Source organism: Mytilus californianus, unplaced genomic scaffold, assembly GCF_021869535.1.
Source record: "Mytilus californianus isolate M0D057914Y unplaced genomic scaffold, xbMytCali1.0.p SCAF_10, whole genome shotgun sequence".
NCBI lineage: Eukaryota > Metazoa > Mollusca > Bivalvia > Mytilida > Mytilidae > Mytilus > Mytilus californianus.
This window is the reverse complement of record NW_026262582.1, coordinates 21,355,892-21,371,407: the sequence shown is the minus strand read 5'-3', so window position 1 is coordinate 21,371,407 and position 15,516 is coordinate 21,355,892. Positions and strand designations below refer to the sequence as shown.

Here is a 15,516-nt window from a genome sequence, read left to right as displayed (position 1 = left end):
TATGAAATAAATGAAATAGTTAGTAAAACTACTTTTACGCGTACAAAATGTTGAGATTGTTGTTTGGTTGTATGAATGAAGTCGCGTTCATTTCATTGATAAATTGACTCAGATGGATTTGAGCATTTGACGTTGCTGTACTATAGGCAGTATGATCAAAGGGAAAATGTACAAATTGCCGATAATTTTAAATAAACGGAACAGTTCTTAATTGACTACAGGAAAGTGTCTATATCAAGGTAACGTACATTTACCACAGTCTACATGTATGAAAAACTGTACATAATAATTGATGTTATTGCGCAGTACCTCAAGATAGGTTCAACTTGAAATTGACCTATTAATAATTGGCACTGAGTCGGAATTATGTTAAGACTATATGCGTTGTTTAGTATAGGGAATACGTTATACAACTCACATACATTACTCAACTTGGTACTTGCTATATTCTAAGATAAATGCTTAAGATTCCTTACTGTAATAAAATCAATGTATCTTTAGTTCAATAAAATTGTAGCTGAAGATAACGTTTCACCTAGGGTATGATTTATATTTGATGGCAGTGATAGGACTTCTTAGTCAACCAACCATTCAATAATTTTCAAGTAAGTAAACTGTTTCATTTGATTGATTTTTATTTGTAAATGCGTTTGATAGGATGCTTCATTTGAATGCAAAGTGTATTTTCTGGCATTGTAAGTCTCACATCACGGTATGTCCATTTCAGAATCCAAAGGGAATCATTTTTTCTTCTTTTTACGGAAGGATTGCTTTTTGAATATGCCACAGCAAAGGCACTGGTGACAACAAATAACGGTGGAATGTACACCGCATATACATTCGGTAACAACATGAATGAATCTTTGAGTCTCCTGCCGAACCAGAACAAATTTGCACTTAATCACAATGTATATATGACCGATGAAATAAAACATGCCGGTTTAGAACTTCAAGGAAAAAAACAAACATCTGTTTTTGGATTGAGCTACAATAGCTATACTAGTATAGTATACCTAGCAATCCCTATCAATTTTCTTTCAAGAAAATATAACATTCCGTCATTCAAACCATATAATACCTATGGGAATAGTTTAATTGCTGCCTTGACTCCTATTGAAAATTCTACAATCGTGAATATTCATATAAAGACTGAATCTGGGTTTGTAACTTTCAAAAACCGACAATATTCATCTGGTGAATATATCACGGCAGTCATCAATTAGTACGACACTTTAGAAATTTCACACTCTTCTGATTTGACAGGCACATTTATAAGCAGCTCAAGTCCTTTAGCTGTTGTTAGTGGTAACAAGTGTAACTATATAACTGGTCATGGCGGATGCAGTACTTTTATTCAAATGGTTTTACCAGTTGAACAGCTAGATAAGATATATAGAGTTCCACACATTGAAACTCGTGCCACAAGCACGGTTCGATTGTTGAGTTTAAGTGCTTCGTCAATTACTATAAAAAAAACACAACTAATAACGTTTTGGTGAAACAAAATGCAGCACAGGATATTCTTGGGTTTACTCACATCACAATATCATATGCTAATGCTACAAATGATATATCTGTTATGATATATCCACATAAGGTAGGACATAGTAAAGGGGATGCTTTCATGATGACTATACATGGCGTAAACCAATATCTCTCTAATTACGTTTCCGTTGTGTCAAAAGGGTTCACAAGCTTTATTAGTATCACTGCCCTAACTAAAGAACTGAATGGATTTATGTTAGATCACCAAAATGTTACTATCGATAGCGTCTTCACAGTATCTGCTGCATCTGGTACCTATAGCTCCTTTTCAAGACCAATTACAAGTGGTGAACATAATATGACACATGTTAGTAATATCCCGTTTGGTCTTTGGGTGTACGGAAACGCATTCAATGATGCATATGGATATCAAGAGGGAATCGAGTTTAAGACAGCCAAACAAATATAAGCATGATATTAATTTTCAAAAATAACAGGCTAAAGAGGTTATTTTATTATACACTGTAATTGTATTTTCTAATTACATAAGGTTACAGTCAATTGATAATTGTAACTTGCAAAAATGAATGTATAACCAAACAGTCGTGTACAAGGAGGTTTATATTATCAGCATTATTCAATAAACAAGCCAAGCACTCCTCTTGTTGGAAATGTAGGTTACTATGAAAATGATTTATTCATATGTAATCAAACGGAAGGTGTACCATGTATATGAGACCGAATATAATAGAAATAGATAGAAATATTGCCATCAGAATATATCTTAACCACGTGTGTTATACCAGCAATAGCTTTTATATTTAATATAATTATGCAAAGAAAAGTAGGAGTTAACGGACAATTTTTTATTGTCACTATATGGATAAAACTCGAGGATCTCGAATACTGAAAAAAAGTCAAAAATAGAAATATGTAAACTCTTAAAGCGTCAATTGTTTGACATTTTGTCTGAGTATCAGGCTTTTGGTGCTAACTAAAAGTTATTCCTGCAACATTCTGTCGTTTGAAAAATATTTCAATTTATACAATTGAATCGGTAGGATATGGCGGGAATTAAATAATAAATTGTGACAGTTATTTTCTACAAATGAGGCTTATCGCAGACTTTGTACTTGCCATGAGTAGCACAATAAGTGCTACATATTGAACATGATTTGCCTACCATTCCAGAGCAACCTATTGTATTGTATGGTTCGTGGTGTTTAGTCGTTAGTTTTTTATGTAGTGTTGTGTGAACTTGTTTGTCTTTCGTTGTAATGTTTGCTGTGGCATTGTCAGTTTCTCTCGATTGATGAGTTTTTAATGTGTCCTTGATATTATCCGTAAGTTCCTTCTAGTTATGTGAAGATCATATAGCACACACTGAGGTAGCAACTGCAACTAGGAAAGTTGACTTCAGTGTACTTGACTGTATTATATGGTATTGGCATTAAAAAGGACGATGGCAATTTCCCTTTTTTTACACTGGATAACAAAACATTCACATAAAAGAACGATATATAGCCAACTCGTTTAGATATTTGACGGGACATCGCTTAAAAATTCTTACTACCAGTTATTTTTCTCCAGTACAAGATGGTCTTCAAATATATTGCAACGAATTCAACTCAGCCAGTGGTGCCAATCGAATGTGGATTCTTAAAAATTTTAAAGGCCAACTCAATAATATTAAATCCGAATCACTTTAATTTTGCAATATTATCAAAACTTCAGTTTTTTCTTCACCTTACACTACTATTCCTCATTTTCATTTGAAGAATGAACTACATCTTCTCTTTGAGCAGTGCTGTTTATCAAAAATACTGAGATTAGTAGATACAAGTTTCGTGATTTAAGTCGCGATAAATCTTAGTTTGTGCAAAATGAAACTGATTCGAACAACAAATACACCACAGAGGAGATCACCAAAAGGCAGAACTTTTTTTATTGTAATAATATGTTTTGAAAGAGGGACGAAAGATACCAGAGGGACAGTCAAACTCATAGATCCAAAACAAACTGACAACGCCATGGCCAAAAATAAAAAGACAAACAGACAAATAATAGTACAGATGACACAACATAGAAAACTAAAGACTAAGCAACACGAACCCCACTAAAAACTAGTTTGGTGGATTGAGAATTCAATTACAGGTGGTATTCAAGTAAGTGCTTATTTTGTACACCTTTTAGCTGATTTTTGCACTCATATGAACTAAAATGCAAAACAAAATTCATAAAACAAAAATAAAAGCATCTTTCAAAGATTTCACTTTCAGATATCGGTAAAATGATGTTGTTCTCTCACTCAATATTCCATATTTGTGTGTGTGTGCGTACGTCTCGTCTATCTCGGTCACCTGGCTATAACAGATACCACCGAAACTAAAGCTGCTCCATTTTGAGTTCATGAAATGACAAAACGGATATGTACTGATAGTAAAGCAACGTTTTAGACATTATCATTGATCTATCACTAGCAGTTCTTATCAAACTGACTTAAGCAGAAAAGTTTACATTAAAAATAGCTAATTAACATATGTGTCGCTTTTCGCGATTTTCGTCGCAGGCGAGATAAAAATCACCCTTTTCCAAAAGGCTCAAGTTTAATCTAAAAATGAGGATTAATTAATCTCACGTTATCATCATCTTTATAGCAATTAATGTTAATCAGGACAAAGCATTAATACTGTCTTGTGTCCAAATCGCAGTCAAAGTATCTAGTTTTGATTCATTAAAAAATGCTATGAATTTAACACTACGAATGTTAAAAAGATAACAACTTTGATCTGGATTTCTTCTATGAGGTTATTCGGGCTATTCACTGGTTTTTAGTTTTTTCAAAAGTATTTTCACCTGTGAAAAAGAATACCCACTTCCCGGAATATATATCATCCAATAAAACTTCTCTCAAATTCACAACAAGAAATGATTTTATGACTTAGTTTGACGACGATATGACAACAAAGAGGGGTTAATAATTGAAATAAAAGAGTAAGCTACAACAGTTATTGTTCTTTAGAATAAACGATCACGGAAATGAATCAGAAATAGTTAAATCAAAAAGGACAACCCTATTTCCCATATCCCTAAACAACCACGAAGCTACCAACAACAAGCAGAAAACATAATGTCAATGCTGATTGTCCTTATGACATATTTAAATAATGCTAGTGTTTAATTCGATAAATGCGTTGTGTTTTTTAATCGCGCTGAAGTACTTTTTATTTTGAAAAAAATCACTGAACAAAATATTTGCCTTCTCACACAATAATTGTTAAAAGTCATTGAAACAAGCTGTAATAATGTTTTTGTCATGAGTTGTTGAGCGTATATTCTCTCCTTACATCCGAGTCACCAAAGATGCTAAGGTATGGTTTGAGTTGCTTCGTTTGCGACGGAAATCTGATATAAACATTCACACATACATTTGGCACATGAAGTTGCACGAATATTGCATATGATTTTAATGTCATTATATAATTAGATATGATGACACACAATGTTTCGTTCACATTTTAACCAGATGAGGTATATCTTAACTTTTGATTCAAATCAACAGAAATAGGCGAGTGACTTTAACCATAAAATTACATTTTTAATGCACCCACCTAACACACGGCTAAATTATATATCATTTGAAAGCTACACATCTGTACTATCTGTTTTGCCCGGTCGTAAAAAAATCGTACGGTGCAATTTCCGTCAAATCAAGATCAAAGGCCAAGGACGAATAAGTGCATATTTTCTAAGATTTCAGCTTGATTGCATAATATGACTTTTATATACTAAATTCACATATGCAAACCATTTAAACTTTTAGCAGAGAGATTAACGGTCATTAATCAAATGCATTTTAAAATATTTAAAACGTGTTTTGATTGACAGCACATGTTTCCTGAAGTTCGAGAAAAAGTTAACAAAATGTGTGAAAACCCAATTTTTTCTTTCTGATGCAACTGCTAATCACTTAAAACTAAGTAAAACCTTGTAATAACTATCAAAGAAGTTTTTGACATCATAAATTTCCTAAAATTATGCTTACTTCTAATCAAACAGCAAATCATAACAACTCATGCAGTTGCCCAAAATACCGCCATCTGCGAAAAAAACAGCTTTTAAGCATTTCTTCCTATATAAACATTGTATTTGTTCAATATAAGATTAAATAAACACATTCTTAAGAATCTGAAAAATTTAAAGTAAAAAAATATGTGTGCGAATCATACTATTGCTTGAAATAAAAGGGGCGAAACTAAGAGATTGCAATCTGCATTGTAACTACCAGACTGAAATAAACATCTTTTGACTTTTCTAATTGTTTGATTTGTAGCTTCATTATAAATATTGATGTAGTGAAAAGACCTTTTATTTATTTAATGTGAACCTTAAAAAATAAATTGAAAATTTAGACAAAAATAAATAAAAAATAAATTGATGAAAATTGAAATTTAAAAGAATTTAAAAACCAGTAAACACATTATAAAACTTGACTTCTTGATTGCTTAAATTGCGTTGTTCATTGTTTAAATGCATTAATTCATCGAATAAGAATAATTTTGAAGAAAAAAATCCGTTAATACGCAACGATTCTAGTTACAACTAGACTTTCTGAATAGCTTGATTGACTAGTTTATTTTTCATACGAGGATGACTTCATGCAAGAGCTTCTGATGACGACTGAAAAGAAGCTACTATTATCTTGAAACTTCACTTTCCACTATATAGATGATGTCATCTCGCTGTATAGTGCCAAATTTGTCACAGTGTTGGACTCGTATTTTCCATTGAAATTTAAAAAAAAAGACTCAACAGATATAGTTTACTCTACCACTTATCTTGACATCGACGATGAGGGTTGGTTGAGAACAAGTTTTACGATAAAAGAGATGAGCATAAATCTACGGTGAACCCATAAAAACACTCCTTACTAACCAATAATAAACTTTTCATTTCTATGTAGCAACATTATAGCAACACTGCATATCTATACTATTAAAGGAGGAGACCGATTTCATTGAGCCTCAACTCCTCGGAAACAATAACAAGTCGGAATATTTATGATATGACGTATAAATGTAGGGTTTTGCATTTCCTAAATTTGTCTTTAAAATTGAGAATGCTCAGTCGACGTTCTGCCCGCAACATTAAATAAAACTCTGTATTTAAACACTTGCCCAATTGTAACGCGATTTCGCGGCATCTTCTTGTGGAATATATATCTCCAAGTTGATACAATATTCCAGAGCTTGTATTTACTTTCACGATTGTCGTGATAGTGCGTTACTGCTCACAATGAAGATATTAAATAAAGGCAACTATAGTATACCGCTATTCAATAGTCATCAATCGATTTACTAGTTACTGAAACAAATCCGGGTCACAAACCAAAACCGTGGGAAACGCATCAACTATAAGAGGAACACAACGGAATAACAGAAACACTGAACTGCTACAAAAACAAACATTAACATACAAAGAAAGAGATTATTCGATACCAACTGCCATATGCCTGACTTGGTACAGGACATTTGAAGAAAAATGGTGGTTTGAACATGGTTTTAAACCAGAGTTCAAATGCAAAGTTGAAATCATCCCTTTAAAAATTTTATGGACGCCACTACGAGTTGGTTGACAATTATGAAATATCTGTTTTACCAGATGACGACTGATAACATGGAAAGGTTCCAATCGACGTAACCAAAATACCGTCATTTCTGCCTTGAATGTCACCTACCGAATAAGGCTTGGCACCGAGGTAGGAATTACACGAGCCACAAGAGAGGTGTCACATGTGGAACATGATCTGTTCACCTTTTTGGAGCCCCTGAGTTCACCCCAAATATTTTTGGGGGGTTTGTGTTACTCAATCTGTAGTTTTATATGTTGTGTTTTGTATACTGTTGCTTGTCTTGTTCGTTTTTTGCCCGGCTTTGTCAGTTCGTTTTCAATTATAAGTTTGCTGTCCCTTTGATATATTTCGTCACTCTTCAAGTAGTAAAAGTTTTAAAAATTGTAGATCATTGTAGTTAAATGTATCATGATAACGATTTGGTTCTATATATATATCACCGTGAGCAAATTAAGTTATTTTCGCGGATATTTGTCTTATTGCGTTAATCTTCTTTACTTTACTTTGATGCGATTTTTTTGCCGATTTTCATTACTGCAAGTTAATATCTTTAAAGTGAAATAATACCAAAGGGACAATCACCATCTCAAACCATGAATCAAATAAACTTAATTCAAACCATGAACAAAATAAAATTAAAGTCCAAGAGACGAACAACAGTCCACAAAACACAGCACAGCAAGAAAACGATTTTATGAGGTCAGGAAGGTACTCAACTTTTTCATTTTTTTATTTCACAACTGCTTATAGTGTTTTACATACACAATGACCTGCATTTGAATTTTAAAAGCTTATGTTGAAAACACTCAATCCTATCTCTTTACCTTTGAAATTTGGTTTGTGAGAATAAAGATATATAGAAGCATCTTTTATTCAAATAAATAAAGAGATTAAAGTTTAACTTCTAAACACATTTAATATGTCTAACACGATTTTAAACTAAATAAGAAGCAGCAGCATTATATGTAGTTCGTTTACATACCGCTTTAGACAACCAAGTGTTTCTAAATAAGGTTACTTATTTCAATGTTGTCTACGATTTAGTCGCAAAGTCATGTTTGCATTTAAACATGATTAAAAAGGGTAAATAAGTTTGACTTCGTAAAAAACATATTTTTACCTCAATTAGCTCGTATATATTCTTTACGAACTTTAAATACCCCTTCTTTTATTATTGAAAATCATTCTCCTCCCTGATATTGACAATTAGCGATGTGCTATCTTAACATAGAATAACAACATGATCGCTATTTGCAGATGGCAGATTTTTGGGCAACTGAAAACACTTCAACAGAAGGCTGTTCTATGAACAATAATTAATAATTGCATCTTAAAATTACAAAACAAATATTCCTTGACCTAAAACATATTATTTATCTATTTTTTTAGCATACAAATATCGATCCCCCAAGATATATTTTGCTTTTGGAACAATTTTTCATTTTTTTAGGATTTGGGATGAATTTCAATTTTCGGGAAATATTGCGCATATAACCTCTTATTTTTTGTTTGATTTGGAAATAATGTATTATGTTATATAAAGTTCATATGATCTTTTGAAAAATTTTATGGTACAAGAATTAGAAAATGGCTTTTTGTTTATTAATCGCAAATTGGAATGTTTTTTCATGACCTTTGACCTTGATTTAACAGAAAATGCACCGTACGATTTTTTTACGACCGGACAAACCAGAAAGTACAGATTATTAGCTTTCGAATGATATATAATACAGCCGTGTGTTAGGTGGGTGCATTAAAGTCGTTAACTAAGCGTCTTTTTGAAATAAGTCACTCGCCTAAAAGAGAAGGTGGTTGTCTATCTCATTTTCTACATAATGAAATGCTATACCAAGTCAGGATTTTGACAGTTGTTTTCCATTCGTTTTATGCTTTTCAGCTTTTGATTTTGCATTTTAATAAGTGTGTTTCCGTTTTGAATTTTCCGTGGATATTTTTGTAATTTACTATTGTCTTATATGTGACAAGATTAAATTGAGAGTCACTTCGTAGTTTTAGATTCAAAAATTTGGCAATTAAAAAGTTAAATGAAAATGATATATTCAACAACAAAAAATACACTATCTGTTTCCAAGAGAAACAATTGTAAAATCATTTAAAGTAAGTAGAATTAAGAGAAAGCAATAAATGTTCGGGAATATTTTATTGCGTATTGATTTCAAGGTATCAAACACCCGACACGTAGAGTCTAATCCATGAGAGGAATGATGTTACCCGTGTATACACACTAGGGTAATCAGGCAGACATCCTGTAGACTGAGAAGATATAACCCAAGATGTCACACCAGCCACGTACGTCTGACCACTTACTGTACATGTCATGGGACCACCACTGTCACCCTGAAATATAAAAAATATCATCATTTTGTTTTTCTTGTTTTTATTAAAAAGAAGATGTGGTATGATTGCCAATGAAACAATCTTCATAAGAGACCAAATGACACGGAAAATAACAACTATAGATCACCGTACGGCCTTCAACAATGAGCAAAGCAAAAATTGTCTTTTAAAAATTACATTGATTTAAATGGAAGGCATTACTCTGATTTAAACGAATGAAAATATGATTGATTATTATTTGACTGATTTATTGTTAGAAATGAAAACTGACGAATCATATAAAAATGTCAACGGAACATAAATTTGACCTAAATTTGTTCTGAAGTTGGCAGCTAGTATTCTCTATAGAATTGTTCACATTTTTCATGTCGGGGCATTTTACAGCTGACTTTAAGGTGTTTTTTTTTATTTTTAAAGGCTGTATGGTTGCCTATAATTGCTTATTTCCACTTTATTTGAACTGATTGGTAGCTGTCTCATTGGCACTCATACTGCATCTCCTTATTGATACAAATGAAGGTATTGATAAACCAAACTTTGTTGACATATTAAAATAACATTAGAATGATTGCTTCGTGTGTTCAGAACATTATTCAAAATGTACAGTAATGACATTAATATAGCGATAATATTTCTTGTAAGAGATATTTAAAAACAATCCGGTCACTGTCCAAAAATCCCCGCTGTATTGTGAATTATTTTGACAATATTATCCTCATCATTTAATTTTTCTCATTCATCTATGAATCCATTTATTTATGTATTTAGTAATTATTGTCTTTATTTATTTGTGGTAACTGATTTTTGTGTTATTATTATGTATAACTAGAGACTTACGTTACAGGCACCGTCCTGGGGGTTGCTGTTTTGGTTGTGAACACAGATATGACTTGACATGAGGTTCACTCCACTTATTGGTGACATGTAATTTGCACACTCGGTATTACGAAGGGCCAGTGTGTTAAGTTTCTGTAGGATAGTTGGTAAACCACCTAAATAAAGTTGAATGAAAGATATGAATATAAATTTTATCAATTGATAAAAAAAAGGTTCAAATCACTCTGACGTAGTTAAAAATAACACTTTAAAAATTTCATGTTTCCGAAGCGCTTTTCAGGCACGCATTACCCTTAACATTTGAAAACCAGTAATGTGTAAATAAGCCAAAACGCCAGAAGATATATGATCATAAAGGATCTCAGAATAATAGCCAAATTTATCTAAGGTAACATAGTAGCTTTATCAAATTATTGTCCTGTTGACTCATATGCGTTTCAATTGCCGTTTGTACTTTAGACAAGGACCGTACAAAAAAACATATTCGACGTTTAGTTGGCAATAAATAAATGGGTGGCCAATGATTGCAGTCTCTATGCTAAAAGAAGAAGAAAATGTTTCATTCACTCGTTTCAAATGATTTTGATATTTTTTGCCCATATTACGTTTCAAAATTTTACTTATTGACGCAGTTAGTGTTGTGTATTCCTTAAGACAAATACATATAAGTATTAATCAAAGCAATGTAAAAGGATTCAAATAGTTGATTCATATAGTATTTCATATGTCATTTTTATCAGTATTACTTAACATTAAATAGCATAATTATTCAATGAATCAACCAGCGTTTGTTCTTCGATAAACAAATTAAAAAAGGGTCATCGGTGGCTGAGTGGTCCGAGTAGCCTGTCAACTATGAAGTAATAAGTTTAAACCCTGCACGTGGCACCTGTCAGGTGAGTTCGATTCTTTGTCAGTTTCCCGGACGCAGTCGTTGGTCGTCTCTGGTCAACCCTGTTACGTCCGACAATAAAAACATACCAACTTAGGGTTGAAAGTGACGTTAAACACCAACACTCAATCAATAAACAAAAAAAATAAACACACTTACATGTTCCACATGTTCTTCCCCATCCAGTGATTACACAAGATGCACTCTCGAATAGTTGTCCTGCAGGTGGGAGGGATATTGGTGCAACTGTTGAACCAAATGCCAGTGATGAACTCAACTCTATCAAGGATATGTCGTTGGCAATTGTCCCGCTGCCATCATTGTAATTTGCATGCTAAAACGATATTTGCAAGTGGTAAAACTAATTCTATAGAGTATTAATCGTTGGTAATTGTCCCGCTGCCATCATTCTAATGTGAATGTTAAAACAATATTTGAGTCTTATTTCAAACTTCACAACATCGGTAAACGCCCATTGGAGAAAATGATTTCTTACCAGAGTAGTACAAATCTAAAAGTATCGATATATAGCAAAGAATTCGGTACAAATCAACACTACGGACATACAGTTAGATGTACAGCTAGACAATTTGTGTTGTATTAAAGACTTCAGTATGACTTTAAGATGTAGAACAGCAGGAAAAAACGATTTTTAATTGTTTGTGTCAAGAGTGGAAAACATTGTTTTGCTTGCAGCGTTACGCAAAAAATGTTAATCCATAACTCGATTGCCGCAGATTTTCTTTCTAGTCATAAGGAGTCGATTCTCTAATGAACATATGTAAATAAAATAAGACCAATAGAAATTTTATTCGAACCATCACTTTCAACGCAATGTTCACACCAAGTGTAATATACTCACATTAATTACTCTTCTAACTTGATATCTTTCACCGTTGTTTCGGTTAGTGTTTCCTACTCTTATTGTGTATCCTGAACCTCTGAAAAATTAATGAAATATGCAGGTTTAAGATATCTTACAGTATATCTTACTTTATCATAAATTAATATGCTAAGCATGCATGCAGTTACTGTACAAGAACGCCCCATTAATAAAGTAAGCAAATATTATATTTCAAAATGTTACGAAGACCTCCAATATGATATAAGAAGATGTGATATGATAGACAAGCATGCAGTTACTGTACATGATCGCTCCAAAAAATAAAATAAACAAATATCATATTTCAAAATGTTGCAAAGACCTTTTATATGAAGTAAGAAGATGTGGTATGAAAAGCCATGAGACCATATGACGTAGCAGTTACCAACTATCCACATATCTTGAATCCAGAAACTTTCGTTTCATATTCAAAAGCATGCTGGTTATTTTCAAATTTTCAAAGATGAAACGCGAGTCTGACGTACAAAGTTAAAAGCCTGATATATTTGATGAGTTGTTCAACTGTCAACATAATAAGCAATTGATATTTCTACGATACCGTGAGGTTATTTTCATACTGATATAGAAATAAGAAGTATATCCACACTGCTTTAGGTTCTGATTTAAAATGTTTTAGATATTTACTGTGTGCAGTGGGCAGCTGTTAGAATCCATTTATCAGTAAGAATGATCCCTCCACATGTGTGACTGTCACTTGACGTTCTGAGGGACACCTGCCATGGAAAATCTGCAATATCTGCATTTTGTCCCTGGATGATTCTACTAGTATTTGTCAAATGCTATGAAAATAATTAAAATGACAAATAAGATATACATAATAACTGTTACATTAGTAAAACTCAAAGGCATATTTCTATTAAGCTAGCAGTAAAACTGGATATTTGTTGTTGCATAATTTTTTTCGTTGTGTTTTTTTCTTTCAATTTAAGCATAGCCCACACATGCATACTTTTATAGTGCTAAACCATAATTATGTTGGGTGTCAAATAGTATATTTTGGAGGCCATTAAAAAGTATTTAGTTTTAACAAAATGTTTGACAGGAAAAATTTCCTTTTTTTTATCTAATATGTATTTATTTATTTGTTATGAGACAAAGAAAATGTTAATTCTTGTACAGGTTTTAATATAGTGTCAAAAAACTCCCCAATATCAATAATCGTTATTGTGAAATTATGTACAATACGCTTTTTCCCAAATGACTCTGAATTATGAATATTTCACTGAATTTGAATATTCCTATTAGAATCAAAAGGACTTAAATGAAATTTAAGTTTTTTTTAAAATGCAGTCCATCAAACAATTGTCTATAAATGATTTTGTGGATGGGGTTAAAATTGTGCCAAATTCTATTAGATTTTAAAAGTTACCTTCAGGTTATTTTCATCCATGAGATCTTTTCCGGGTTGCCAAATTTGTAAGTCCCTAGCATTACCTGAAATTTCAACTTTGATGTTTAGTTACAAGACTGAGATCGTGTTCTGTACACATACATGTAAGTACTACGGAGGTCCTTTTGGTGTGTACAAGTTTGATAAGCTATAAACCCAGTTATTCTTACTTTCATAGCGAAAAAGAAATATAAACCGTAAGTAATGTTTCCGCTAGTTTTATAATTCAAGTAATATCATAGAATAAATGTACCAATTGGTCAATTGGTTGGAATTATCATCAGTACACTATTGGAAAATGATACCAAATGATTAATAAAAAAGGTCATTGGACGCACCTAAACATACGAAGAAACTAACAAATGAGATACAAAAGGAGAAAAAAACTCAAACAAATTGCACTTTGAAAATCAAAATATCACAGAATCAAAACAAGGTCATCAAAGGATTATATCCTTTCATTTCAAATAAGTACCTTTGCAGCTCAAGATATCCCATTATGCACAATGTTACGTTATTTTACTAGCGTAAAATGTACAAAGTACATGTAAGAAAAATTATACATTACCCATAATTGCCACACAGAGAAGGAGGACGACGGTTTGCATCATGGTTCTGTTCGGATTTACTACCACCAATGTACATCATTTAACAGGCCGTTTGTTTTTATATCATTTGCGATATTGGGAGAACGTGATATCACCTGTCCTCTGCAGGTTTTCCCAGCTACTTCAACTGACACATTTATAATACTATACCAGTGAAATATCAAGCGATAGCATTTATTTGAACTATAATACAGGTAAAGTATGTTTGAAATGCACTTGTAGTCTATTTTTAGTAACTTTCATGCCTTTTGTTAACACCACATGTTAAATTTCTCTGTAATAAAAAATCTAATTTTAGACGGGACTGGTCTTTTTATTATGTTATTTAATTGCAAACATTTTATTTTTAAGAACTCATAAGGGTTGGAGAACAGTAATTACCTATAATACAAATTCTTTTTTAAAAGAAGAGGGGTTTATAGACAATACAATACAATGACAAATGTTTTAATACGGCCTACCTATAGCGACTTCAAGACAACAACTGTCAATAGAGAATTTGTTAATTCTCAACAATAACAAAACTATAATTTGAACATCTGTCATCTGTTCTCAATAGCAAAAGAGACGCAACACATTTGTTTTAATTAAAACACAATAATTAGCTTATATTTAAATTATTGCAAAGATATTCCAAACTGCATTAGTCATGTAAACGATATCTAAATTCAGAAGTTAAGTTACTGGATAGGAAGGACATTCAGTTTTTGCATTAGAACTTATTGGAATTATTATATTTTGTCAGTAAAATATTATAGTAAGCATTTCTTGTTCGTTCATTCAAGTTTTAGGGTGGTAAGTTAAGGAGAGAAAGAAATCATGCTTTTCTTTGAAAAAGTAAAAAGTTTTAATAAAAAATAAAAGAACAAGTTTCAGGAGTTCAAAAATACATCAGCAAAATAAATGAAAAGTTAAAAATAAAATAAAATAGAAATAAGTCAAGTTTTAAGATATTGAAATGGAGCAAGTGTTACATTGTGTTGAATGAACAGTTCCTAGACTGATAAACTGTCTCAAATATTATCAATATATGCGAACAGAAACGATGCTGCTGACAGAACCCGACAGACTATTCACTACTGCTGCTCATTGACGACAGTTACATTATTTTCATTTGACCCATGAAAATATAAACCCCATGCTTCAGGTGTATGCTGTTAAAATATACAAGATAATGGAGTGTGTGTCCGAGCGAGAACTTCTCTATGTTCTTTACTCTAGAAATGTTTATCTAAAACTCATATTTCACTATTCAGCCCCATTCTTCTAGTCAGACGTCAGGCACTATCCTGATATACCCTGTCTTTTGTTTTTGTCCTCTGGGGTTGTAGTTTACGTATTTCGCCGGGTAGTTGATGACGGATGGCGCTTCACGTCTTTAGCCGAACAGTTTTATCTTTTTACTTGATT

General features: G+C 32.3%; 1 protein-coding gene across 1 annotated transcript; it reads right to left on the bottom strand.

The window, feature by feature from the left end:
* Positions 1-1,553: 1,553 nt before the first annotated feature.
* On the bottom strand, positions 1,554-14,143 carry LOC127718703 (fibrinolytic enzyme, isozyme C-like). The gene is made up of 6 exons (XM_052224758.1): positions 14,067-14,143; positions 12,067-12,145; positions 11,364-11,538; positions 10,313-10,467; positions 9,350-9,475; positions 1,554-1,559 (listed from the first exon to the last, which is right to left on the bottom strand). Exons 1-6 carry the CDS (start codon positions 14,141-14,143, stop codon positions 1,554-1,556), a joined length of 618 nt encoding a protein of 205 aa, XP_052080718.1.
* Between the last annotated feature and the right edge of the window lie 1,373 nt (positions 14,144-15,516).

What these genes read in the sequence shown, in the direction of transcription:
- LOC127718703 (XM_052224758.1), bottom strand. Translation starts at nt 14,143, where the DNA reads ATGTACATTGGTGGTAGTAAATCCGAACAGAACCATGATGCAAACCGT. An exon ending in GGGAAGAACATGTGGAACAT is followed by an intron (nt 10,468 to 11,363) that starts GTAAGTGTGTTT and finishes AACTTTATTTAG; the next exon opens with GTGGTTTACCAACTATCCTA. An exon ending in CCCAGGACGGTGCCTGTAAC is followed by an intron (nt 9,476 to 10,312) that starts GTAAGTCTCTAG and finishes TTTATATTTCAG; the next exon opens with GGTGACAGTGGTGGTCCCAT.